This window comes from Natrix helvetica, assembly GCF_964273705.1.
Source record: "Natrix helvetica genome assembly, chromosome: 9".
Taxonomy (NCBI): domain Eukaryota; kingdom Metazoa; phylum Chordata; class Lepidosauria; order Squamata; family Natricidae; genus Natrix; species Natrix helvetica.
The window spans coordinates 18225862-18250943 of NC_138560.1; the positions used below are offsets into that span (position 1 = coordinate 18225862).

Here is a 25082-nt window from a genome sequence, read left to right on the forward strand (position 1 = left end):
TGCCTGTAGGGAAGGACCAACTATGAAACAAACACACACATTTAAACACACACACACACACAGGGTGCCTATCCAATTTAACAGTGGCAATTCGCTGTGCAACACACGCTTACTTTCCAAAAAAGTGTGCGTTTTTTTTGTTTTTGCTTTCCTCTGATCCGCAACAAAGATCATCTTGACTTGCAGCTCTGTTAAATACATTTTCAGCCCGATATTTAATGAACAGAAACCATGACGAAAAAACTCAAGTGTCATCCAAGCATCTGTGACTTCTGGCTGATGACAACATACCCAGAAGCCCACCAGGATCTGTGGTGAAATTAATTAAAAGGCCGATTAAAGGAGCGACATTAATTCAAGGTGAAAAGGGGAGGAGGCTAACAGCATTGGAAATTGGTCATCTTTGCTTTTTTTGGTTTAGGAAGAACTGCCCGTTATAATATCAGTGGACACCCTGGAGATACGTTGGGAGGCATTCCCTGAGCAGGAAGGGCAAAGGAAAACAAGAATCTTGTCACACTTTCAAGACCAAGCAACTGAAGATGGAAAATATTGACAAAAGAAAAAAATGAATTTAGTGTGTTTACTTCTAATTACACCACCCAGAGTTGCTTCTGCTGAGGGATGACTATATAGAATAGATAGGATGGATGGATGGATAGGAGATTAGATAGATAGGATTCACATACCCCAAGACAATGGCTGGGTTTATAAAAGGTACCGAAAATGACTATTGTAGCATTTTCTGCCAATTTAGCGTCAATGTCTAATGTTGTACAGTAATGTACTAAAGTATGTATCCATGTTTCTCAACCTTAGCAATTTTAAGATGTGTAGTTTTTAATTCCCAGAATTGGCTGGGGAATTCTGGGAGCTGAAGTCCAGCCATCTTGAAGTTGCTGAGTTTGAGAAACACTGATTTAGGGGCATGGTGAGACAGATGGATTGGTGCCTGCTTCTCTTGTTGAGTTCATGGTTACTCTATGTCTGTACCCCAGCAATTGTGGTTTGATAAACAAGGCTCTAATGCAGGGGTATCAAACTGGCTGCCCACGGCCTGGATGCGTCATGTGCAGCCCGCACCCGCTCCGCAAAAGGGAAAAACGTAAAATGTCACGTGACAGCAATATGACACAGCGAGTTTGACACCTGTGCTTTAATGGGAGATGTGAACCAATTTGAATAAGGGAGCTTTGTTTACTTGTATTTCATGGAAACTTAACCCACTGTTAGATGGATTTAAAAAAAATGTAAGCTATTTTAAAATCTAAAATTTTAAAACAAAATTTAAAACTTTATTTTGAAAAAAAAAAACATCAACCAGACATAGGCCAATAGCGCTCTCTTTCTCTCTTTCTCTCACACACACTGATCTAACCCCTGTATGAGAAACCATTTCAAAAAAGCCTTGCAAAAGTAGTTAAAAAGTAGGGGAGGGGGGCACCAGGAAAGATTAAATTTTTATTTGCCTTTGGAAACAGAATTAAAGATGTTCTGGTTTTCCAACAAGTAGAAAAAGGAAATCGGAGACTGCAAAGGAAGAAGAGCCTGGAGATTCAGGCCACTGATTTCAGGAGTGGGACATTGGTGACTTCGTGGATACCGTCTTTATCGATAAACCGGGCGTTGAAAGAAGGCAAGTTCAAGATGAAGCGCTTTTGGATCTGTGAGAGGGAGAGAAACCCATTTGGTTCAGCATTTGCAGCTAATCAGGTTAAGATCTGTATGATTTCTCAGGAGCCTCTTTCAATTTCTTTGCCCCATTGATGCCCTAATCCCCACCCACCCCCAGTAAACCCATCTATTAAAACTGTCTTCCATCCTTGCTTTGACAGTTAAGAAACTCAGGTTAGAATCAAATTGCAAACACAGAGAGGAATAGGAATAGATGTTTTCCCACTGCCATCTCCAACTAGAGCTGGGAATTCTGGGAGTTGCTTTCCCAAGATACCTGGAGCATGCTCATTCAAGAAAGGTTGCTTTTCTTTTAAACAAAGACCCATAAAACATTCACGGGGGAGTGCAATGAAGGTGCGAGTCAAAGAGCCATCCTTTACACAGAATCTGAGGATTTTTAAATGGAAAATCACACCGCTGACCCTGCAAATCTCAGCCTGACTGAGAACTGCAAAAAAGAGATATCATTTTAAGAAAAGAAGGTCTTATTTTATATTTCACCAACAGCATGCTTGTATAGTCCATATTTAAGCATCTGTGAAATTAAAGTCAGCTTCAACCTATCAGGGGAATAAATCCAGAAAAGGGGCCTGGTGCCATCTCCCCACAAATTAAGAAAAGCGCTTTGAAAATTCCATTTAAGCAGCATTGATCATCACCTAAAGGGCATAAAACAAACTCAGCCCCCTCTTAGGAATGTTGGAGGTTAGGGTACTCAACACAGAGAATTTCATTCCATGTGCCTCTTCAATGCCTGGTGGTAAAAATGTAGCCCTGCAAATTATATTAAATGCTGGAGTATGGTGTATTGTCCTCTCTGCAATGCTGATGGTAAAAGAACAAGGAACTTACATCTTTTCAGATGGAGGAATGATGCAGTTTGAAACTGAACAAGGTGTCTTCACTTCTAAATTTGGTAGTATGTAGGTCAGTGTTTCTCAACCTTGGCAACTTTCAGATCTGTGAGCTTCAATTCCCCTGGCTGGCTGAGGAATTCTGGGAGTTGAAGTCCACACATTTGAAACTTGCCAAAGTTGAGAAAGACTAACGTAGACGGTATAAGTGGCAGATAAATTTACTTATAAACTGAAGTGAATCAAAGGGATCAGAAGAGAAATGGGGGAATTTTAACATGGCAAGCTTCTTTTGTGTCAAAGTAAAGAATTGGTACATCAACCACCAGATTCATCAGCGCATACTATGGGAAAATACTTTCTGAACTGATTTAACAAAATATGCAAGAAAGGAAAAAGAGTGACAGCAGCTACTGGGCCAGTTTTATACTGAGAAGGCAGCTGGCCTTTTCCTAATCCTGATGGCATTTTAGGAGGTTCTCAACAGCAGCCAGAAAATTTCACCTTCAGACAGAGAATTTTGATTTAGTAATGTCACATAACAACGGGCAGCATAAAAAGGTAAACAAATAAATGTCAATAAATAAACAGGTTCTCATTCCATCCTCTCTGGAAATAGTATTAAAAAGGTTATATTTGGCTAGACTGGGACCTTCTCATGGTCAAACGTCCCCCAAATCCTGCTTATTAAGCGTGCACCGATTTCCATTTTCCCAATTTTCAGTGAAAATGATAACATCACTAAACATAAGAATGAAACAGGCAAAACTCTTGGCCAGAAGAGGCCGAGGGGCAGGCAATTAGCATTTCTTTTCCTGTTTCCTCTTTTTAAAAAGAAAACGTGGAGTCTGGAAGACATGAAGAAAATGAAGATCAGGAAGCAAAGAAGTTTCTTCCCTGGTAACCAATTCCACATCTGGCTGCCTTATAGAGAGATTCCTCCAACCGGCAAGAATATTGTTTTTGGGGGGGAGGGGGAGGGATGAGAATTCAGCAGCAGAAGAGAGGCAAACGCAATGGCTAAACAAAGGGAAGCAAATACTGCATTGGTTTCCTGGGCTGAGGCAGGTCACTCACCTCCTCCAGACATTTCTTGAGAACTTCTATTGCTTCTTCACGGGTGATACCTGAAGGAAGAAAGGAGACCCCGGCAGACAGCTTCAATTAGTGGCCGAGTCTAGGAGCCCCACCCCCTCCAAAAAAAAAACCCTCTTTCATGAAGTTCGAACAGCCTTTCAGTAGTGCACAAAGGAATTGAAGTCCCGTTCCCAGCTCGGAGAAAACTCATTCCACATGTAAGGACGATCACCTGTGCCCCAGCTCTGTGGCCCAACGAGCCGTCCAAAATCAATTTGTTCTGCATTAATGGGAAACCCGGCAGAATTCTGCCTCCCACGGCCAGGGGCTCGGAGAGACTGGGCACCACGGCCTTCTTGGGCTTATTACGGCTTTAAATTAGCTCCATCTGTCCATGCTTGGCTGCGAACCCCTCAAGGGAGCGAGGAGGTGTTCCTCCGCCGACTTTTAGTGCTTCGCTCCCTGTTGGGCGTTGGGTTTTAACAATGGAAGTGGCACGTGTGCAGAGTGCCTCAGCTATTCTTACATTTCAGAAGAAAGCTTCGTCCATGCTGAGAACAACAGTGTGACAAAAATATGGGAGAAGGCGGGGGTGGGGAGGGCGGCCTAAGTCTGTTCCATCACAGGGGTGGGGGTGGGGGATGGAGCTGCAGGAAGAAAAAGGCAGCCAAGAACATCTTAAAACAGCTTAAAAGGAAGGGCAAGCCTGGCACACGCATTGTATTTTTTAATGCTTTCTGCCGACTGAATTAATTGGACGTATATCCCACTGAATTCTGCAGGACATCAGTTAGTTTGAGCAAACTTTTCATACTGATTTCAACAGAAGAGCCAAGGGCAACCAACACAGCACACACTGGGTTGAAACCAGAGCCAGTTTGGTCCAGTGGTTAAGGCACCGGACTAGAAAGCAGGAGATTGTGAGTTCAAGTCCCACCGTAGCCATGAAACTCAGATGGGAGACTTTGGGGCCAGAACCTCTCACACACCAATGCATCACTTAAGGGTTGTTGTTGTGGGGAAAATAAGAGTAGGAAGATGTGATGTATATGTTTGCCACCTTACTTATGATGTAATAATAAAGGCAGGGTATAAATAAACCATCTATGATTTTTTTTTTTAAAAAAATCTGCATTAAGAATCTGGAACCTACAAAAAATTATTTAGGGAAAGTGGGTGGATTTTAAGTTACCAAATTCTATAGAATGTTCTCTACAGATTTTGAGAAGCATTATACTATGTCAGGGGTGTCCAAACTTGGGAACTTTAAGACTTGTGGACTTCAACTCCCAGAATTCCCCAGCCAGCATGGCTGGCTAGGGAATTCTGGGAGTTGAAGTCCACAAGTCTTAAAGTTCCCAAGTTTGGACACCCCTGTACTATGTTATAGTGTGTTAGATTTATTATTATTAAATTTATATGCCGGCCATCTCACAATCCAAGGCGACTCTACTTCCAAATGTCCAAAAATGTTGGTGAGCTCCATGTGCCTAACTTTTGATTGCTAATACCTGACTTACACAATGCCAAACCGGCCTTCTACAAATCTCAATGTACAAAATATTTTTTGCTTTATAAGAGATGAAACCCCTGCTTCATAGTTGTCAAACTCACCTGGTTTATAGTAGCGGTCAAGAATACTGAGCGTGAGAAACGCCCCATAGCCATGGGCTGCAAAGGGAACTTTAGCTAAAGAGGCAAGATAATCCATGTAATAAAGGGCAGGACCATCTTGTTCATCGTAGCCAGCCAGGAGCAGGTTGACATGATAAGGACTCTGCAACAAAACCAAGGGGAAGGATGTCTATGTGTCAATCAACCATGTTGGCTTGAAATAATGGGTCATGTAGACCAAATTATCTGCGAAGGTGAAGACTGAAAAAGAATGAATCAGATTAACACTAAGATACAGTTAGATTTGTGATTGCCATCCTTTAAAGCAGAGGCCCCAAAACTTGGCAACTTTTAAGACTTGTGGACTTCTACTCCCAGAATTCTTCAGTCAGCTGGCTGGAGAATTCTGGGAGTTGAAGTCCACAAGTCTTAAAGTTGCCAGGTTTGGGGGCCTCTGCTTTAAAGTATAAGATATTATCCCAACACCTTTAGAGATCACGAGGCTGTAGGATGGGGTACACTCCAATGTTCGAGTTTTAAAATGAGCTTGGCGTTTGAATGTTAACCCTCCATAAAGTGGACTGGACAAAGTTGATATTTATTTATTTAATGCTAGGTTAGTTGCCACACGTAATGCTGAGCATTACAGATCAGTAGAAATTTTTGGTCTGTTTCTAGGAGTCCCACTTAAAGTTTTAAGATGGAGTATTTGTAACCTATCATTGCTCACGAAGGGAGAAAGTTGAACTGCTAGTTAATAAACGCAAACAGCCAATTTGGGGTGGGGTTAAGGCAGCAGGCTAGAATTGGGGGGAACCTGTGTTCAAGCCATGCTTCTGTTCCTGTCCATATAACCTAATTATGGGAACTGAAGGCCAAGACATCAGTTTGAGGAAGAGACTTCTGTTTGAACCCTAGTTGGACAATATATAATTTTATTCATTTTTCTCCAAAGAAGCCAAGATGATTGAAGCAGCAGACCCCTAAAATGACACAACGTCAACAATATTTCGAATCCCAGGCACAGAAAAGGAGCAGGAAGGCTTCCTCATTTAAACCTAAAACTCAAGAAATGATTAAGATTCATCTCTATGGTAATAAATAAAACTGTGGCCATTTCTATTGAGCTCGCAGCAAGAGGGCTTAAAGTTGAGGTGACCGGAGGCAAAACTGGGTAGAAAAAGTCTTCTCACTTTGATGATTGCTCCAGGTCTCCCCATCACCATTTTGGGATAAATGCATTGGGATCTTTCCCCCCCCCCTTGCTTTTAAAATGGTTAACAGATAATTGAAGACTTATAAGACTTATTTTCCTCCTGAAAAAAAAAAAAGAAGGGAATTGGCCAACTTCCACCAATTGCCCCATGAAATTTGGGACTATGATTAGAGTAAGATTCCGTGGGCTACAGGTTTCTCGCCTCTACCCAGGAGGATATGTTCCTTTTAAGATATTATTAAACCATCAGACTCTGCCGACAAGAGATTATTTTCAGAAAGAAATATGGGGAAATGTTAGAAAGGTTTGGGACGGAAAGCTGCTCCTCAGTCTTGGCATTAATTAGCCCGTGGTAACACTCCTTTATTTACACCTAAGCATCTTGCACATCTAGAAGCCGTCAACACAAAGTTCTACTGTAATTGGTGAATCAAGTTCCGGACCACAAACATGATGGCTTCTAGATGCCAACTTTGAGCCGTGCATGTGTGTCAGATGTCAAAGCATACATACATAAATGATGCACAAGCTAATTAGAGCCAGACAGCTGTGCAGCAACTTGATTGGGAAGGCTGGTTGGGTACAGGGGACTGCAGAAGGCACTCTTTTCACTTTTCCCCTGGTTTGCAGGGAGAGGTATAGACATGGGGAGCTACACTTTAGGGCAGAAGCTGCCCCCAAACCACCTTTCTGCTCTCATTTGATGCCAATCATAAATTCAATTTACCCATGGTCTTGTATACTAAGCTGGGTTCATTTCCATAAGGAAGAGCTGCTACACACTAGCAGCTCTGGTGCAATGCATAATAACAGATATATGCAATAAGCACCATAAATGCGTAAAGAAATTATCTTCTCCTGAACCCGTCAAGGCAGGAACGTCTACCGCTAAGGCATTTTTAAAGAAGCCACAAATGTCAACATTTAATTGGGTTGAGACATGGGGGATGAGAGTGGGATGCTCCCCATATTTTACTCTCAACTTTGGGAAAGAAACTAAGATGTAGGTTTGAAAGCAAACCGTTTGATATATTTGGGGGTGGGGTGGGGGAATTGCATGTCTTTTGCTTTTTGGGGGCTGCTTCGTTTTAATTGTTTTAGTGTTTGGTTTTCAACAATGTTTTCAGCAACTCTTGAATGGAAAAGTGGGCTCTCCAAAAATAAAAGGGAGAGATTGCAAGAGCAGCATTTGTGACATTCCCTAGAGACAAACTGTGGACAAGGCACCAAGATCCCATTGTGGAGGTCCATGGTGTGATTAGCAAGGGTGCCCATGCTGGCGGGGGAGCTGTGGGATTTGGTAGTTGGAAGACACATGGCTGGAGAAGGATGCCAGCTTCCTCTTCCAAAGCGTTTTTCAAACTACAATGCAAAGCCCACCAAGAGGTAACTGAAGTGTTCTAAAGTAAGGAAGGACTGCAACTTAAATGTTTTTGTTTGGAAAGGAAGAAAAGGTAAATGAGCACAGATCAAGACATTATATACTTCTTGAGGAACGGGTCATATAAATCTAGATTATTTAGTTATGGAAGCTCCCTGCTGTTCCCCTGTATCCTTGGTATGAACCTTATTTACTTGCTTCTGATGTAGGAGATGACCAGGCTAAGCTTGAGGGCGGGATGGTGAATCTGTGGCATGCAGAGTTCTGTTTTTGGCATGTGCACCATTGCTGGTCTTTGTGTGTGCCAGAGTGCCGTGCCAGAGCACCAGTCTTTGGGTTTCTAGCACTTTGGCGCACACAAAGACCACCTGGCCAGCGCATATGTGCATGTTCCATTTTAGGCACTGAGTGCCAAAAAGGTTCACCATCACTAGTTTAGAGTCTTTATGCCCCTGAAAGGGATCTAAGTCCCCTTAACCCCCCTTAAAGTCCATTGACTCCTATCTGATGCCAGTTTGCCTTGACCATTAGTATGGGGGTCCCTAATTCCCAGTCTGTGGACCGGCACTGGTCCATAGTATGCCAGCAACTGGGCTGCGGAAACAAGTGAAGCTCCATCCGTGGTATATGGGCAAAACCAGGCCACCTCCGGTTCCCGGGAAAAACTTTCTCTGTGGAACTGGTTCCTGGTGCCCAAAAGGTTGGGGGGAGGGGGGGGCACTGCGTTAGTAGTTCAGATTCTTGTGTCCAGCATGAAATAAAACTTGTAGTACTTTTCAATTTTCTCCTGGTTCCTGACTTCTTGCAGCTGACATCTGGTCTGCCTTTGCTGACAAGGTGGGTACATGTTGACTTGCTGGGAAAAAAATATAGCTGGTCCTCAGGGTGTTGTAACTGAGTAACAACTGAAACCTCAATTAAATATTGCTGCCTGCCTGCAAACTGTGAACCCTAGCAACAAACATTAAGATCCACTTTAGATTTTATAATTGCAAGTTATAATTACAGCGATTGATAATATTTTTAAAGGGCAGTTAGGAAAGTTTCAACTTGTGGGCGGGCAAGTCAAAAGGGAAGATCCAGGCAGAGTATTTAGAAACAATGTCAGTACAATGATGGGAAAAATGGGGGAAGGGACTGCAATCTCTACCCCATTATTCTGATTTAAAATAACAACGGTGATTAGAAAGAGCGTGACATCCTTCAACATTTACAACTGGAAGGAACAGTGGTGACAGCTACGCCACCAACACACACAGCAAAATTGGTGACAAATGATGGGGGGGGGGGGGGGAAGAGAGAGACTGGCATCCGACATCTGGCGGAAGCCAAAGTCACAAGCGAGAGGAAGAAAAGGGAACAGGGGTGCGAGGAAGGCATCCCACCAAGCGTGGACAATCAGCAAGGAGCCGATAACCTGCCTTTGGACCCAGGCCAGGCTGAGCCACCTATAATTAAATGCTTCATAAGAAGCCACATTTGACGGGGGAATGGTAATGCCTGCGTTGGGAAAGAGAGGGGTGGCACCCGGCAATTCCTTATGCAACCTCAAGAGTCACCTTTGCATTCTCAGAGATAAACAGGAAGACAAGGACCAAAGAAAATGCAGAACTCCTCATTTGCATTTGGTAAGAAACTGCATTTCCAAATGGATCCTGATTCCACTCCGTTTCCAGGGACTCAAATGATTCACTGTGCAAAACCAGCGAGAACCAACTTGAATCAAAACTCTCTGGATATGTGCTGACACGACGTTAATTGCCCCATGTGTGCTTTGGGACATGCATAGCATGTAAAAGCATCCTCTGGCCCACAGATTATCAATGGATTTAGGGCAACAAGGGTCTTTCTCTGCTTCAGTCCCTTGGTTACAGGTGTTCAAAGGTACTCAAGTTTCTGTATCACCTATAAACATCGAATTATTGAATATTTTCTCAATACAGGAGCCAGCCAGAATGAATGAGTTGGGAAGTGTAGATTCACATCCATATGCGTGTGCAAACACATCACTCACACAAGCACATCCTAAGGCAAGCAAAAACTTCAAAGGTGGCCTCACAGCTCTTCAAAAAGTAGGCACTGAATTCTAAGTCCAAACATGGGGAAATCACTTGTATTATACTGTGAATAATTATCTTAACTGCATATAATTAATTTTATCATAAAGATAAAATATATTTAATATCATTTTGTTTTCAGCCACATTTTTTTCTATTTCCTGGTCTTGCCTTTTTTTTTTAAAGCTCCTGGGACATACCGTATTTTTTGCACTATAGGGCACACCAGACCATAAGACACGCCTAGCTTTTGGAGAGGAAAACAAGAAAACAAAAAATTGTTTTGTTTCGGCCATGAAAATCTTGCACGGCTTTGTCTAAACCTTTTAAGACTTAAGACTCTTCGGTTGCCTCTTGTAACATGCTGTTATACAGAATAACAGAGCTGGAAGGGACCTTGGAGATCTTCTAGTCCAACCCCCTGCTCAGACAGGAAACCCTATATCGTTTCAGCCAAGAGCTCTTGAATCTATGGAAGAAATTTCCCGTAGGTGAAGCTGTCCCCAACAATGGATTTTTTCTCCTGGGACCCGGGTCTATTTTGTTGCTGCCACTGCCTTTCACCACCGCCATTTATTGCTGCCACCTATTGGCGGTTGGATTGGCCTCCAGGAATACTGCCAATCAGCTGTTCCAGGTGGTGATCGCTGGCGCCTATTGCCACGGCCACCAGTTGCCGACGTGGCGAACGGTGGCAACAGGAGGTGGTGATTCATGCCGCTTGGAACAGCGATCAGTAGTATTCCGGGAGGCTGATCCAATTGATAGTGGTGGTGAACAGCGGTGAGAGCAACAGGTGGCAGCAATAGGCAGTGGCGTGATAGGCCCTTTGCCACTGCTGCCTGTCGCCGCCCCAACTCCCTCCCCCACCGCGGCCTGGTCTGTGATGCAATATTTGCTCCATAAGACGCACAGACATTTCCACCTACTTTTTTTGGGGGGGGGAGGGGGAGTGCGTCTTATAGTGCAAAAAATATGGTAACTGCAAAACCAAGCATGGCCCATGACTCTAAGCCCTCTAAAATTTGCGTAATGGGGTGTGGGGATGATCTTGAGGGACCAGTGGAAGAGATGCTGCCAAGTGAACTATCAGACAAGACAAGAGGAGATGGAGCCCACAATTATTCAAAAGGCCAAAAGAGAAACCTAGGAAGGTGCCATCTTAATGGATCAGACTGTTAAGGAGATGGTGGGAGATTTGTAATTTCAAACTTGCAAGATTCTTTAAGCAGCCTTACAAACAGAATTGGCTCCTCTGGTCATGTTTCCTGTCTGGTTTACTTGAGAGTACTGACAATTTGCTTGATATTTGCAGCATTCCAGATTGTGGGAAAGTTAGCATTTGTCTTGTGGGAATCTAAAAGAAACATGGTTCATGAATTGGTAAGAAAAGCCTGCTAAAATCCATACAGCATAAGTTCCCAAGTAGAAAACAGCTATTGAAAAATGACTTCTTAAGGACTGAGAAAAGGAAAGAATAGCATTAAGAGCCGAGGGAAGTACCTTATGGGTCTTAAAAATCTTGAAAGGGACACTTAGTATTATAAGCCGTCTGACAGTGGGTATTTAAGGAGCTGCCAGATGGGGAAACCTCTGTTCTGTTCGTTCGTAGTTTAAAGCAGTTGCGGTTAGCTAGTGATATTAATAAAGTGTTTGAACTAAATCTGTTTCGCCTCATTTGTCCACACCCACCTCCAATGTTCACAATACTGAACATTATATATATTATATTATATATATATACTATCTAGTTGGGAGGAAATGGTAATTTGTGGAAAAGAGAAAATCCAAGAACATTAAGACAGAATGTACAGAAAAGCCAATGAGATTCAGCACACTATAAGCTGATGCACAATGAATGAAGGGGGAAAGTCTTAACTTTATCTATATTGATGGGTTCATCTTAATTTTTTTATCTATCTTCTACCAACTTATATTCGCTGATAGCTTCAAATCATCCAATCAATCATCCTCCAGAAGGATTATAAAAGCTCAGTTTTTTTTTCTTTTCTGCATATAATAATCTTGTAAACTAATTACTGCTGTAAAGAAAATTGGAAGCTACTTCTTTACATTTTCCTTTCCACCCTTATTTTCTATAGTGTTGGCTTTTGGGGGGAGGTTCTTCCTTTCCCCCCCTTCTAAATATCACTTTATGTTTAGGTTTTAAAGTTTAATAGTTACACTAAAGTAAGAATTACTAATCAGCCTGGACATTCATAAGGAGCACCTAGAATACTGCTCAACCAATCTGGAGGACATCAGGCCAGAGGAAATGGGTCTGAATAGGGAGCATCTCACCAGGAAAATTATCTTGAAGATATTGCAAGAGCTTAAAGGCAAGTTGGGGGGGGGGGCGGGAGGATGATCTGTTGTAACTGAAAGGTCATTTTTTTGCCTGAGAAGACTGCTCCTTTTCCCTCCATATCTCTAAAAAACATTACTTTTCTTCTTTGTCCTTTTAAAAACACAGCTCTTTAAAATTAAGAATTTGGGGAAAGAGCCATCAAGCTCTGATACTTCTCTGAATTATAAAGCAAACTAAAATGTGGGGTTTTGTGAAACAAATGAGAGCACCCAACATATTTTGAGGCAAGCTGTAACATGAAACAGATTGTCCTATCAAACTTATGCATCTTATAAAAAGGACCAGCAATGTGCTTTGACATTTTAGCTCAAAAACTGTCAGGCTCAATTAGACCCCAGTCCATTTCAGAGGCCACAAAGAGCTGCCCCAGAAATTCCCAAGTAGGGCATGAGAGCATTGGTCTAAACCATGAGTCTCCCACTGATTATTAACCAAGATAGCAGACCCAACTATCTTCAGAGGGCTCTAAAACCCTCCCAGAAGTTGTCTGGGCTCCAACTCCCATCAGTCAAAACCAACATGGCTAAACTCTAGGGAGAATGGGAACTGTGGTACCTGATAGTTCCACTCCTGTTTTAACCTTTAAAGTTTTTTCAAGTATTATGAAGAAAACCTACCACCCACCAAATTTTCTGGCCAATTCCAAATCCGGACTGCACATAGCCACTGAGTGGCATTTTGTGGCCAATACACACATGCAAATATAAACAGATGCCTTTCTCTCTACCCAGGCCACCAAATGTGTAATATTATTTACTTCTGGAGTTAATTACTGTTGGTTTACTAGATATAACCTAGTATTTAGCATGAACAATAGAAAATTACCAATATTTAGCATGGGCAATATAGAATTACAAACCACAAAATAAAATACTATAAATAAGAAACATTTGCTTGCACATGGAAAACGCAAATGTTCACAGTGTGTAAAATGCTGGTATGAATTCACAGAGAAGAAAATTCAAGGCAGCAAGAGATCAATCAAGCTGGGGCAGAGGATGCCAAATTGAGAAATAAATTGATGCGGGTGAAATCTCAATGTCCCTGTTCCAAGAATACAACTCCTCTAATTCTCCTCATTTTACAGCAAACGTGGAAAGTCATTGGGGAAAAACCCATTTGGGGCATTTCCCAGTCATTCATATGGAAAGATTTGCAAAGGAACTCTCCATTGGTTTATTCCAAGTTTATAAAGAGAGAATCTGCTGAAAAGGAAAGCTTACCTGGTCCTACAAAGCTATTAGGCATAGCAAACAACTTGAAAATCGTGAGAACTTTTGCTGTGTTTCCCCGAAAATAAGACAGGGTCTTATTTTCTTTTCACCCCAAAATAAGCACTTGGCCTTATTTTGAGGGGAGGTCTTATTATTTTTGAGGTGCACGGGGCGGTGAGCGTGGTCACCACATGGCTACTGCTGTGTTGCAATATTTTTGGGGAGGGCTTATTTTCAGGGGAGGGCTTATTTTAGCGCATGCACGCAAAAGCATGATTGGGCTTATTATCCAAGGAGGTCTTATTTTCAGGGAAACAGGGTAGGTCCCTCTCATGCTTCCCCCCCCTTTTTTTTTTTCATATATACGTACATATTCACCAATCCCTCCACGATGAAATAGGATGGGAGTTATTGATAAGTAAAAGGTGCATGCAGGTGTAATGTTAAACTAGCTACCAACAAATGTATGAAACCACATGTGGATTTGCAAACCAGTTTGGCTCTAGAATATCTATTTTCTAAGACTGTGTGTTACATTTTTAATTCTAGATCTCGTAGCTTTACCCTAATGTGCAATTTCATCGGTGCATGCTACATAGCACTGCCCTTCCGACATCTCAACCTTCAGAGCAAATGAAAGGATTCCCTTTTAATGCATCTTGCAATTAGAATCACTTGACAGGGGGGCATATCCAGACTCTGGGAATTATCAGCACCAGTTCTACCATGAAGTCCCTTCCCTGCACTGATCTCTTCTCAGCTTTTGTGCAATTTCATATTCAGACTTTATCTATGCACGTAAGGCCTTGGCCTATGACCATCATGGAGCTGGAATTTCCTTAGTATATAATGACGGTTGTAAATTGAGGCACTTGTGTGACCAGCCGGATTTTATGACAATTTTATGGCCGTCGTTAAGCAAACTCATTGGCTGGAATGGGTATCTTTTGTTGGAAACTGGATGTAAGTGCTAGTTTCCAGCAAAAAAAATCCAAAACATTATAAATCATAGTCACATGACTGGGGGATGCTGCAAACGGCTATAAAGGTGGGCTAGTTGCAAAGTACCCAAAATGTGTCCAGGTGACCAGGAGGGGCTTTTGGAACTTCAAAATCGAGTTCAGCTAAGCCGGGGGTCGGCAATGTTAAACACTCAAAGAGCCTTTTGTACCCATTTCCCACAGAAAAGGAAACACCGGAAGCCACAAAATCCTTCTGGTGCCTGACTATTTCCTGAGCAGCTACAAAACTAGTATATGTAGTTAAATTAAACGTTTTGTTTTCTTCTGAAACTTCTATTTTCTTGGATTTATCCATGGTTGGCCTACTGGGGGGCAAAAAGCTCAATAAATCGCATGCCAGCAAGTGTTGCACATATGCACATTGTTGTGATGCATATTTTGAGTGACAGGGAACCACAGTAGAAGGATGAAAGAGCTGCGGTTTGCTGACCCCTGAGCTAAGCCATCAGTCAGAAGTCAAAAACCACCTTGACTTATATCTGGTCACTTAGAAGGACTACATTAGAAGGATTTCAAATGACTTACAAATAAAGAACCTTAGGAATTATGGCAGATAAATGTTAACCTAGTGAGTTGCCATTATCCCTCCTTCCCCAGCAACCAAAATTTGCCAAAAAAAATTAAATTTGGAATCATTAGAAAATAAATTGAAAATAACATTGTCCATAACATGACTTCATATATAGCCAACAGGGAGTTTACACCCAAGTCAAGGGATTGTAGTCACTGCCTTCCTAAAATATATTGTAGAGATTGGAAGATTTTTTAAAAAAAACAAGCAAACAGGGGATTCTCCAATGCTGTCAAGTGCCATTCAGGGCTTGGTTTTTATTCAGAATGCAACGGAGGGCAATGCTAAAAGAGGAAGGAGGCATTTCCCTCCCTGCTTCACCAAGTGGCATGACGGTGGTGTCAAAGTGCACCATTTGCTGGAGGGCCCTGCCATCTGCAAGAGCGCAACATTTCATCTCCGGTAAACAAACACATCTGCTTCTGCCAGTGTCCTCCCTGCTGCGTAGCCCATCTGGAGCAGGTAAGCTAGAAGGCAAAACTCAGGCGTGGAAGGAGGGGAGGGAGCGAGCGAGCGAGCGAAAGGCAGGATCAGGCCTCCAGGGACCTGGCATGCAGAGGAAGGAGACAGGGTCTCACCATGTCACATCCTGCTAACCCGGCTTTGCCAAGCGGCATGTTAAATTGCCTTCGTTAGTGAAGATGCTCCAAGCCAGTGTCACCTGGGCCATCTGCTCCAAAGGTCACGTGAACCTGCAAGGCCATGAAAAGAGGCAGCAGGCAGCTGGGAGAACATTTGGGAAAAGACCAGTAATTGTATGCAGACACATCCTTGCAGGGGGGGGGAGGGGTGAAAGGGGAGATCTCTACTGAGAGCTTCCTCACAGCCTAGGAGACGGAGGTAGTTTGTAGAATATTCCTTTCTTGATCCTTCTTTTCTTAAGAGTTAAGGAGGAGGAGGAAGATAACTTGCCAGAATATATAACAGCAGGAAAAATTCTCCAGGTTGCTGTTCATTTGAAAATCAAGAGACCAAGTCAAATGACAAGCCAGTTTCCCAAAATGAAAGTATTATTCGGCAGGAAAAATTAGAATTAAACAGAAACAGAGAAACAAATAAAAAAAAAAGATCAGGAAACTTGAACTCAAGGACATAATTGATATTTAACCATTGCAATGTAGAAGCTGAAATGGTTTTTGGCCTTAATAACACTAAGGACAGGTTTCTAATTTATTTATTTATTTATTTTCTTCGAATTTCTAGACCGCCCCCTCTCCCGAAAAGGACTCGGGGCGGTGTACAGTCCACACAACAAACAATAAGTATCAAATACAAATATAAATACAGATATAAATACACATAAGGAGGAGGTTAAAAATTTAAAAAGAACTGTACGGAAGAATATAAATCTGGTTCTAAAAACCCTAAAATCAGTTAAATTTAAAACCGTACCCTATAAATAACCAGGTAAGAATATGTTTCCAGGAGAATTAGATTTTAAGAAAGATACATTTATCTTTTAGTTCAAGGCAGAAGTTAGTATGAGCTGAGTGATGCCTATAGTGTAAAATTATACTCATCACACAGTCCAGATCAATCCAGCAGCAAATGTATGTATCTACCTCCTCCCCTCATGCTCCAGTTCTCCCCCTGAGTTATGAAAATGGCAGTTCAGGTCAAATAAAAGTTCCAACTCTAACATGAGGATGGCAAACCATGGTTTCTTCAGGCCAGAGAGTGACTGTAGGAAACAGTGCAGGGCACCAGATTGGGCCAAGGTAGTGGGCTTGAAACGATCTCTATGTTCAAGGAGATGTTAGACAGTCACTGCCATAGAAGTCTTAATTTGGATGACTAACCATTTCAATGGAATGAAAGAGAAATAGCAATAGCAATTAGACTTATATACCGCTTCACAATCCTTTGCAGACCTCTCTAAGCGGTTTATAGAGTCAGCCTATTGCCCCCAACATTCTGGATCCTCATTTTATCAACCTTGGAAGGATGGAAGACTGAGTCAACCTTGAGCTGGTGAGAACTGAACTGCCGAATTCCCGGCAGTCAGCAGAAGTAGCCTGCAGTACTGCATTCTAACCACTGCGCCATCACAGCTCTATCTAACACAATTGAGGGTCAAGAAATATATAAGAAAATCAAGATTAAAACAGTTGTTTTTTTTTAAAGGAGGCAGTTTCTTGCAAAAAGACTAAGACAATTATTTTGACACACCCAGATTGTATATATACAAAGAGCATCTTCTAACAATATTTATTATATTACCACATTTATTTTAAGCTTCATGTTCAGTTTTTACATCAAACAATACTGCTCTACACTATTGTGTTAGGTTGTATTTGGAAAGTAATAAAAAAGAATCTGCTGATTTGCTTGAGAACGGAAGGCCTTATTTCAGCTTATTTTTATGGTTTAATTTCTTTCTGTTATTTGAAGTTGTTAGGATGGGGTATTATGTTTTGCTTTGCAAGTGCTGGACTTGAAAATAAATCTTATAACAGCAAAAGCAGGATGGCATAATGAAGCACTTGACAAAATTATTTGTCTATTTATATATCTATGCATGCATGCATGCAATCTATATGGCCACCCAACTCAAACCATGTTATTCTGGGAGGTGCACAAATCAAACCAACCATAAATAATTAATCAAAATGACACATGAAAACAATAAAATAGAGTTTGGCATTTACTTTACAGGCCATCGCAAATGTCTCATGCTTTGTCTTCAGTTCCAAAAATTAAGAGACACAATATTTTCAAAGATAAATCGAAGTACAGTAAGTTAAATCAATCAATCAATGTGCCAGGCTAGCTTGGGCCATGAGGGGGAAAAACATAAATGCCAATGGAGCAACAATGAAATGCCCCAGATGTGCAGATGAATAAGACAGATGTTAGGACAGCTTGAGAAAAGAAAAAAAATAGAGGGCATCATGAATGAAAAAAAATAATCGCACAATGTACTGATTGTGCAAGAACAGGAAACATTTTGATGGCTAGATGCCATACATTGGTTTCTTGGGAAGGCAAGGGTTACTGTGGGCAAGTCAAGGTTTCTCGCTTACAAGCTGTGTGTGCTCCCTGGAACAATGATGGTTTATATATAACTACATTAATTCCACCTTGAAAGATGTGGCCTATCCTTGCTTCACTGCAAAGAACATAGTTCGGAGTGAGTTGCCAATGAAAAGACCATTTACAAGCATGTGTCTTTTTCACTGGTATTTCCAGGTTCTGTCATCCTCCTGCTTCCAAACTGCCATGTTCTGGGCATGAAACATCTCAATGCTTCCAACCCCTGATGCTTTTTACCCCCTGGGAATGATGAACTCTTCTATAGGTGGGATCATTTCAAGCTGAGAAAGGGCATGTAAAGGCACACATTTTGGCGCATTGGAGTGCTACACTGGCTAAAACAAAGGGATACCTTTTTCACAGCAATAAGACCAGTGAGGTTGGAAGCTTCCAAGGAAGGCATGAAAGTGACTGTGGCCTTCGAGGGTTATCAGTATGAAGCATCTACTGTTATACTGTTGCAATGTGGGACCTGTTTCATGTTCATTTTACTGCAGAAATTGCTTTGAATCTGCTGAAGGTAATGCAGATTACCTTCACAGGGACCTGATCTGCAACTAAGCAATAGGCAGGGATATTTTGCAACTCATTCCAAATTAAAAACTCACAAGCCTGGACAAGAGCACAAACAGTGGGCACTGCTGAATTGAGATTGCTGCTCTAGCCGATTTCCTCCACAAATGGATCACTGACAGTTATTGGAATTGACACTCAGTAGATCTAGTGCACGGACTGGTTTACCCTGATTGAGTCTGAGTTTTCACCTGTAAGATGTCAAACGTGTAACCTGGGCCCTACTGCCTGCCTCAGAATCATCCTCTCCATGGAGCCATGGCCCCTCCCTCCTATAAAAAAAAAACCAACCACTTTCTAAACATGAGGCTAATCATAGGCAATTTCCATTTCTTACTTGGTGCTTTCTGCCCTGCAGCATTTAGTCATGAGTACGCACATGCTTGTATTTATTTTTCTTAAAAGGGGGGATAGTACACCAACCATATCAGAAGCAGCTGGGAGAAAAATGCTGGATCAAGGAACTTAGGGGAAGGAGGAAAGTGGACATAAATGCTTCCTTTGTCTTTCTACAGCCCCGGCTCAGAACAGGTGTTTTGTAGTTGCTGCAAGCTTATGATGGTTTGAATCATGTCCTCACCATACACTGTTCAAGAAGTTTAGAAAGCCACGTTCTGACTCTTAATCTACGGTAAAAAAGACTGTTCTTTCCTACTTTACGGATGTGCTAGCCTCGCAAGATTAAGTCATCTTTCAGATGGATGTTGCAGCAAATAAACCAGGTTTGAGCTTAAGATCTTTCAACACCTTCCATATATAATGGAGGAGACTCGGTGCTTTTTTCATGGTTTAGAAAGTATTTCTCAATCGTGGCAACATTAAGATATGTGAAATTTTAAAACCCAGAATTCTTACACTCCTGGGAGTTCTGGGAGTTGAAGACCACACTTCTTAAAGTTGCCAAGTTTGAGTAACTCTGGTTTAGAACAATCCACAGTATCTAAGTATTCAGAGTGTAATTTCAATTGTGGCAACTATGCCTTGGGATCCTCCAATAATACCAGGGCTGCATTTTAGCCCCATGCTAATCCAAGAGCCCAATCCAAGACCTCATTTGCTTTCAGAACTACAAATGTGCCTTACAGAGTCCTTGGGCCAGAACCTGATTTCCACACTTTGGGCTTAACATCCCTACTAATTAGCACATCAGAATAAAGGAGGCAAAAACTAAATCTCAGACTTACACACTTTCGTTCAGCTTCTTTAAGTATACAGACTTTACTTTTCGTTATGGTTTCTTAAAAACTATTTATTTACACAAATTATATCGCTGCCTATCTCTTATGGTTGCAGGAGGCTCACAACAATCCATAAAAAACAAGTACTTCTCCCCAGATACCAGACTAAGCAGCCTCCTTGCTCAACCTCCCAGCTATTCCAATGCTCAAGGGGAGAGTCAGGCCTTCAGTTACCCAGAAGGCTAAAAATGTAGGATCACTCAGATCTCAGCTGGGAAGCTATTTGTAATACACTGGATTATAAACAGCAATCTGATTTGAAATAGGCCATCGGTTCATTACCTCAGTCCTGTATACACAAACTTCTCTAAGGTGGCGCCCTCTGGAACAGCTGGTGGTTTATATCTAACATACCTCCTGTTAACATTCAAGCCTTCCCACAATCTCTCACAAATGACCTTAGCCATGATAGTTATTTGTTGTCAATTGCCACCTTTAACTGCAACAGCCTCAAGATCCTACTGAAGCAGGAAGTCCTTAGAAACAAAGCTACTACAAAGAATCGTGGAATATTAAAGCCAGTTTTAAGTATGCAGGTTGTTGGTTTATGGAAAATGAAATTCAATGTATTGGGGAGGGACCAGGTTGTAGACAGTTTCCTTCAAGCAGTGAAAAAATTGAAAGATATGAACAGCTGGATCTTAAGATAAAAGTTACAGGAGGAACCTTCCTCCTTTGCAGCCATCTGTATTTTCAATAAGCCTCATAGCAAGATCAGCAACAATGTAAAAAGTGAAAAAAGGGACAAATCCTCCAACTAAAGTGAATCTCTAAATAGACTGGACAGTTGACCTCTTACCCAGCATGCCCCCTTGCTCCTTTCTATACTTGAAATTATTTTCAGATGAACCTTTTATCTTGAAGGATAGAGAGCACAGATCCGTGATGGCGAACCTATGGCACGCATGCCACAGATGGAATGCCGAGCTATATTTGCCAGCACAGCAGCCCTTGGCAGCCCTCAGCTCTGGAGCGCACTTCCGTTCCCGAACTTCCGGTTGAGCTATTGGGTTGTTTTTCGCTCTCCCCGGGCTTCAGGAAAGCCTCCGGAGCCTAGAGAGGGTGGAAATTCCCCCCCACACACACACACACATGGGGGTCGCTCGTGCATGCTCAGGTGGGTGGGTGGGGTTATTGCGCATGCACACACAGTTTTGGCGCACCTTTAGAAAAAGGTTAGCCATCACTGGCATAGATCATGAACCTGACTCCCAGTAATAACCATCATTAAATGGCCATCTTAGAATTTTCCCCTCTTTGGATGTCTTGTCATTATTCTGTAATTTTAAAAGTTTGAATCCTAATTTAATTTTCACTGTTAACTTTTATACATTTTATTTATTGGTTACATTATGTTGTACGCCATCCACAGCCCCTTTGTGAGGGAGATAGGGCAATTTAGGAATATGAAATATAAATAAATAATCTTATCAGGAAATGATGAAATTGACACATCTGCAAGTTCCATTACATTCTCTTACCACAAGGCTTGGGGAAAATGTATAATACATCCAAACAAACAGCCAATAAAAGCTGACTGGCTTACCCTGCTCCGCAAGTAATCAGCCAGATTTCGGCGTGTGAAGTTGGCAGCTGCAGTTGGAGACAACTCATATCCTATTGTTAAGACAATAACACAATCATGTCTGAGGGCTACCTGGAAATTCACTTTAGGCTCATTGGAAGCAACTGTTTCAACTAAATTTTATAATGCAAAACAATAAGTGTTAAAATAGGACGGCTTCAATTTCAATTTTTTTATCACCAAGTGATTGCACAGAAAGATGATTTAATAGTTTTGTACCCTAAACCTCTGAAGTCTTATTAATAAATACTCTTGCAATATCTAAATGTATGTATAAAAATGCTTGTACTCAAATTATGCACTCACAAAAACTGTGTGTAGATGGGGGACAAAACTAGAAAGCTATAGAAGAAGAGTTACATAAAGTCAGAGAAAATCCTTATCAAACACATATGGAGTAATTATAGTCAATCAAATATGTCAACTGCTTTATAAAACTTCTAAAAATTATCACTTCTATGATACACAGAGAAATTAAGGTGGGTTTTAAAAATCCATGTATGTCAGGGGTGTCCAAACTTGGCAACTTTAAGACTGGCTAGGGAATTCATGGCTGGCTAGGGAATTCTGGGAGTTGAAGTCCACAAGTCTAAAGTTCCCAAGTTTGGACACCCCTGACCTATTGTTTGCTATGGGGTGTTGACTGGAGGAGGAATTCTGGGAGTTGAAGTCCACAAGTCTTAAAGTTGCCAAGTTTGGACACCCCTGATGTATGTTATGTGGGATAGTTGAAGCTATTATTCTCACATTCAATTTCTGAAATCAGATTGGTTGTATTTACTTCAAATGTAAGAGGCATTTACTGAAAGCCCTCTTCACTTAGATACACTCCTGTTAATCTGAATATGCACTCTGGACCTAAGAAACTTCAAGACAACAGCACAAGTACAAGAAACGAATAGTACTTTTAGCTGTCAGGCTGAATATCATTCACCACAGGTGGAAAAACAAAAATGTCTAGTAACTGAGATAAGGACATAAATAGGTGAATGGAGAGAGTCCTACCCCGTACAGTACTTGAAAACAACAATACCTAAATCAGTTGTAATATGGAGTCCTTGGTTCTTATTGACTACTTTTCATAGAGACTCAGCTGCATCACTCACCATTCCTCATCTTATATAGCTGGACATTTTTCTGGATGTATTCTGCAAATTGTACAGTATCGCCAGCCTCCCCAACACACAGTAGCAAGATTTTCTCACTCATCTTGAACATCTTGTCATGATCTTTAACATTACGGAGGAAGAAAAGAACAGGAGGCACCGGTGTCAGAAAAAAGATTAATCAGATACAGGTAGTCCTTGAGTTACAAGCACAATTGAGTCCGCTGTTAAGCAAGATAAGTTGTTCAATGTGTTTTGCCCCATTTTACAACCTTTCTTGCCACAGTTAAGTGAATCACTATGGCTGTTAAGTTAGTAACACAGTTGTTAAGTGAATCTATCTTCCTCATTGACTTTGCTTGTCAGGCGATCACAAAAGGTGATGACATGACACAAGACACTGCAATCGTCATAAGTACATGCCGGGTGCCAAGTGCCCAAATTTTCACTACATGACCATGGGGATGCTGCAATGTTCATAAGTGTGAAGAAAACTATCATAAATCACTTTTTCAAGAGCTGTTATAACTTTGAACAGTCACTAAGTGATTGGTTTTAAATCAATGACTACCTGTATGACGTTTTCAAAGCAAGAAACAAAAAGGGGGGAATAATGACTCTTCCAATTAATTCCACAGCGTTTAACTTTCCATTATCTGAAATACAAATGTATAAGCAAACCCAACGTATGAGCCAAAAAGTCACCAAATTGTTTAGATTCTTCTTCTCTAATAACAATTGATATTTAAGCTTTTGTAATGTAAAAATATTTAAATTTTAAAAAGTTAAAGGGGCAGATGAGCGATTTGTTGACAATTTTGCAATATGCTTAATTCATTAAATGTTCAAGGGAGTTAACAAAAATATTTAAAAATGCAACTGAAAGCATAAGATCATAGAATATTAAACAAATCTAATTCTATGGATAGACATGCATATGTTTAATCCAGTCACTTGCAAACCTAATGGCTTTATTTGCACAAAACATGCAAAGCTTGATCATTTTTCTTTTTTATATGTTAATATAGTGTGCTTTTGCATCTGCAAACTGCATGGCTACTTTATAAATGTATTGGGCAAATCCAGAACACAATATAGTACCCAAGTGTAGTATATGGGGTGGACCCACATGTACATTTTCACTCAAGAGTATAGTGTGCTCCGCTATTATATTTCTCTGCAAGGTGCACCAGATTGTCCTACGGATTTCAGGAATACAATGATAATACAATAATAGGGAACCCAGAGGGGCATGGAGCCCATCAAATGGCTTATTTGATTGACTGTTGTCCACAGGGGTGTGTGGGTTTCTTCTTTTATTATTTTTATATTGGGTTTTTATCTATGTAAGCCGCCAGGAGTCACTGAGTTGGGCAGCCATATACATTTTCTTATATAAATAAATAATAATTATAGTTTGATTTTTTTTCCCAATCCAGTACAAAATCGGTTTCATATAAATTTATTGCATCTTGTTCTGTTTTCCCCAGGACTTCCATTTTTTTTAAGCAAGTATAGTATGAATATAATGAATATGCATAAACATATAAGTATAAGCAAGTATATGTATATACATAAGAAAGGAGTACAAATAGATGGGGACAGTAGGACAGGGACGGTAGGCACGCTGGTGCGCTTATGCACGCCCCCTTTACGGACCTCTTAGGAAACATGTGAGGTCCATGGTGGACAGTTTAAAGTTAAAGTTTGGGGGGTTTGAGGATTGTGTTTGTTATGAGACTCCCTCAAACCAAACTCTCTGTCCCCACCAACTTTCCAAACATCTTGAAATGTCACCAATGACCTCCCATACATTCTGGGATCAATAGGTGAGAAGGGGAATGTAACCCATTTGGGGAGGGGGGGGGTTAAAAATAAAATTTAGAAAAGGCCAGGCTCTCACTCTTTAGTCTATCTGGCAGCTTATACATACATACATACATACATACATACATACATACATACATACATACATACATACATACATACATACATACATACACACATACACACACACACACACACACACGTTTCCTTCGACTTCTACTGGAGCCAGCGCGACCCCCTCGGCCTTTCCCAAGAGCACCGTCTTGCAGACGGCCGCGAGGAGAACGTAAAGGAGGCCTCAACTCGGTCTCCGCAGCACCCTGGCGAGCCTTCGCCCCTCACCCCGAGGACCACACGAGGGTCATCCAAACGGTCCCCAGCTCCGCGGCCGCCCGCAAGCCTAAGCAAAACCCGGAGACTGACCGCGCTTCATGTGAACGATGCTGGAAGCCGCGATGGTGTCGGCGGCCACCAGCACGAAGTCGGGCCCTTGGATGCCGATGAGGTACTCCATGACTGCAATCGAAACCGAATCGCGAGCCTAGGTGACACAGCGAGAAGCCGGGGCGCCGCGGCGCGGAGGAGTGACGTCACGGGAACGTCCCGCGAGATTCGCTCCCTTCTCCTTTAGTCGTAAGCCTCTATGGTTCCCGCGGAGGTCACGTGAGG

The 25082-nt window shown here is 41.6% G+C and overlaps 1 protein-coding gene across 1 annotated transcript; it reads right to left on the reverse strand.

Annotated features, from left to right (window-relative positions):
- Positions 1-1448: 1448 nt before the first annotated feature.
- Positions 1449-25015, reverse strand: PSMB2 (proteasome 20S subunit beta 2). Its single transcript, XM_081961763.1, has 6 exons — positions 24837-25015; positions 22587-22709; positions 21442-21512; positions 5223-5385; positions 3609-3658; positions 1449-1664 (listed from the first exon to the last, which is right to left on the reverse strand). The coding sequence occupies exons 1-6, from the start codon at positions 24925-24927 to the stop codon at positions 1557-1559; spliced, it is 606 nt and encodes a 201-aa protein (XP_081817889.1). The 5' UTR covers positions 24928-25015; the 3' UTR covers positions 1449-1556.
- Between the last annotated feature and the right edge of the window lie 67 nt (positions 25016-25082).

Coding starts and splice junctions, on each gene's coding strand:
- PSMB2 (XM_081961763.1), bottom strand. CDS start 24,927: ATGGAGTACCTCATCGGCATCCAAGGGCCCGACTTCGTGCTGGTGGCC. Junction 5,386..21,441: donor CTGATTACTTGCGGAGCAGG/GTAAGCCAGTCA, acceptor GTTTTGTTGCAG/AGTCCTTATCATGTCAACCT. Junction 3,659..5,222: donor TGACCGCTACTATAAACCAG/GTGAGTTTGACA, acceptor TTCTTCCTTCAG/GTATCACCCGTGAAGAAGCA.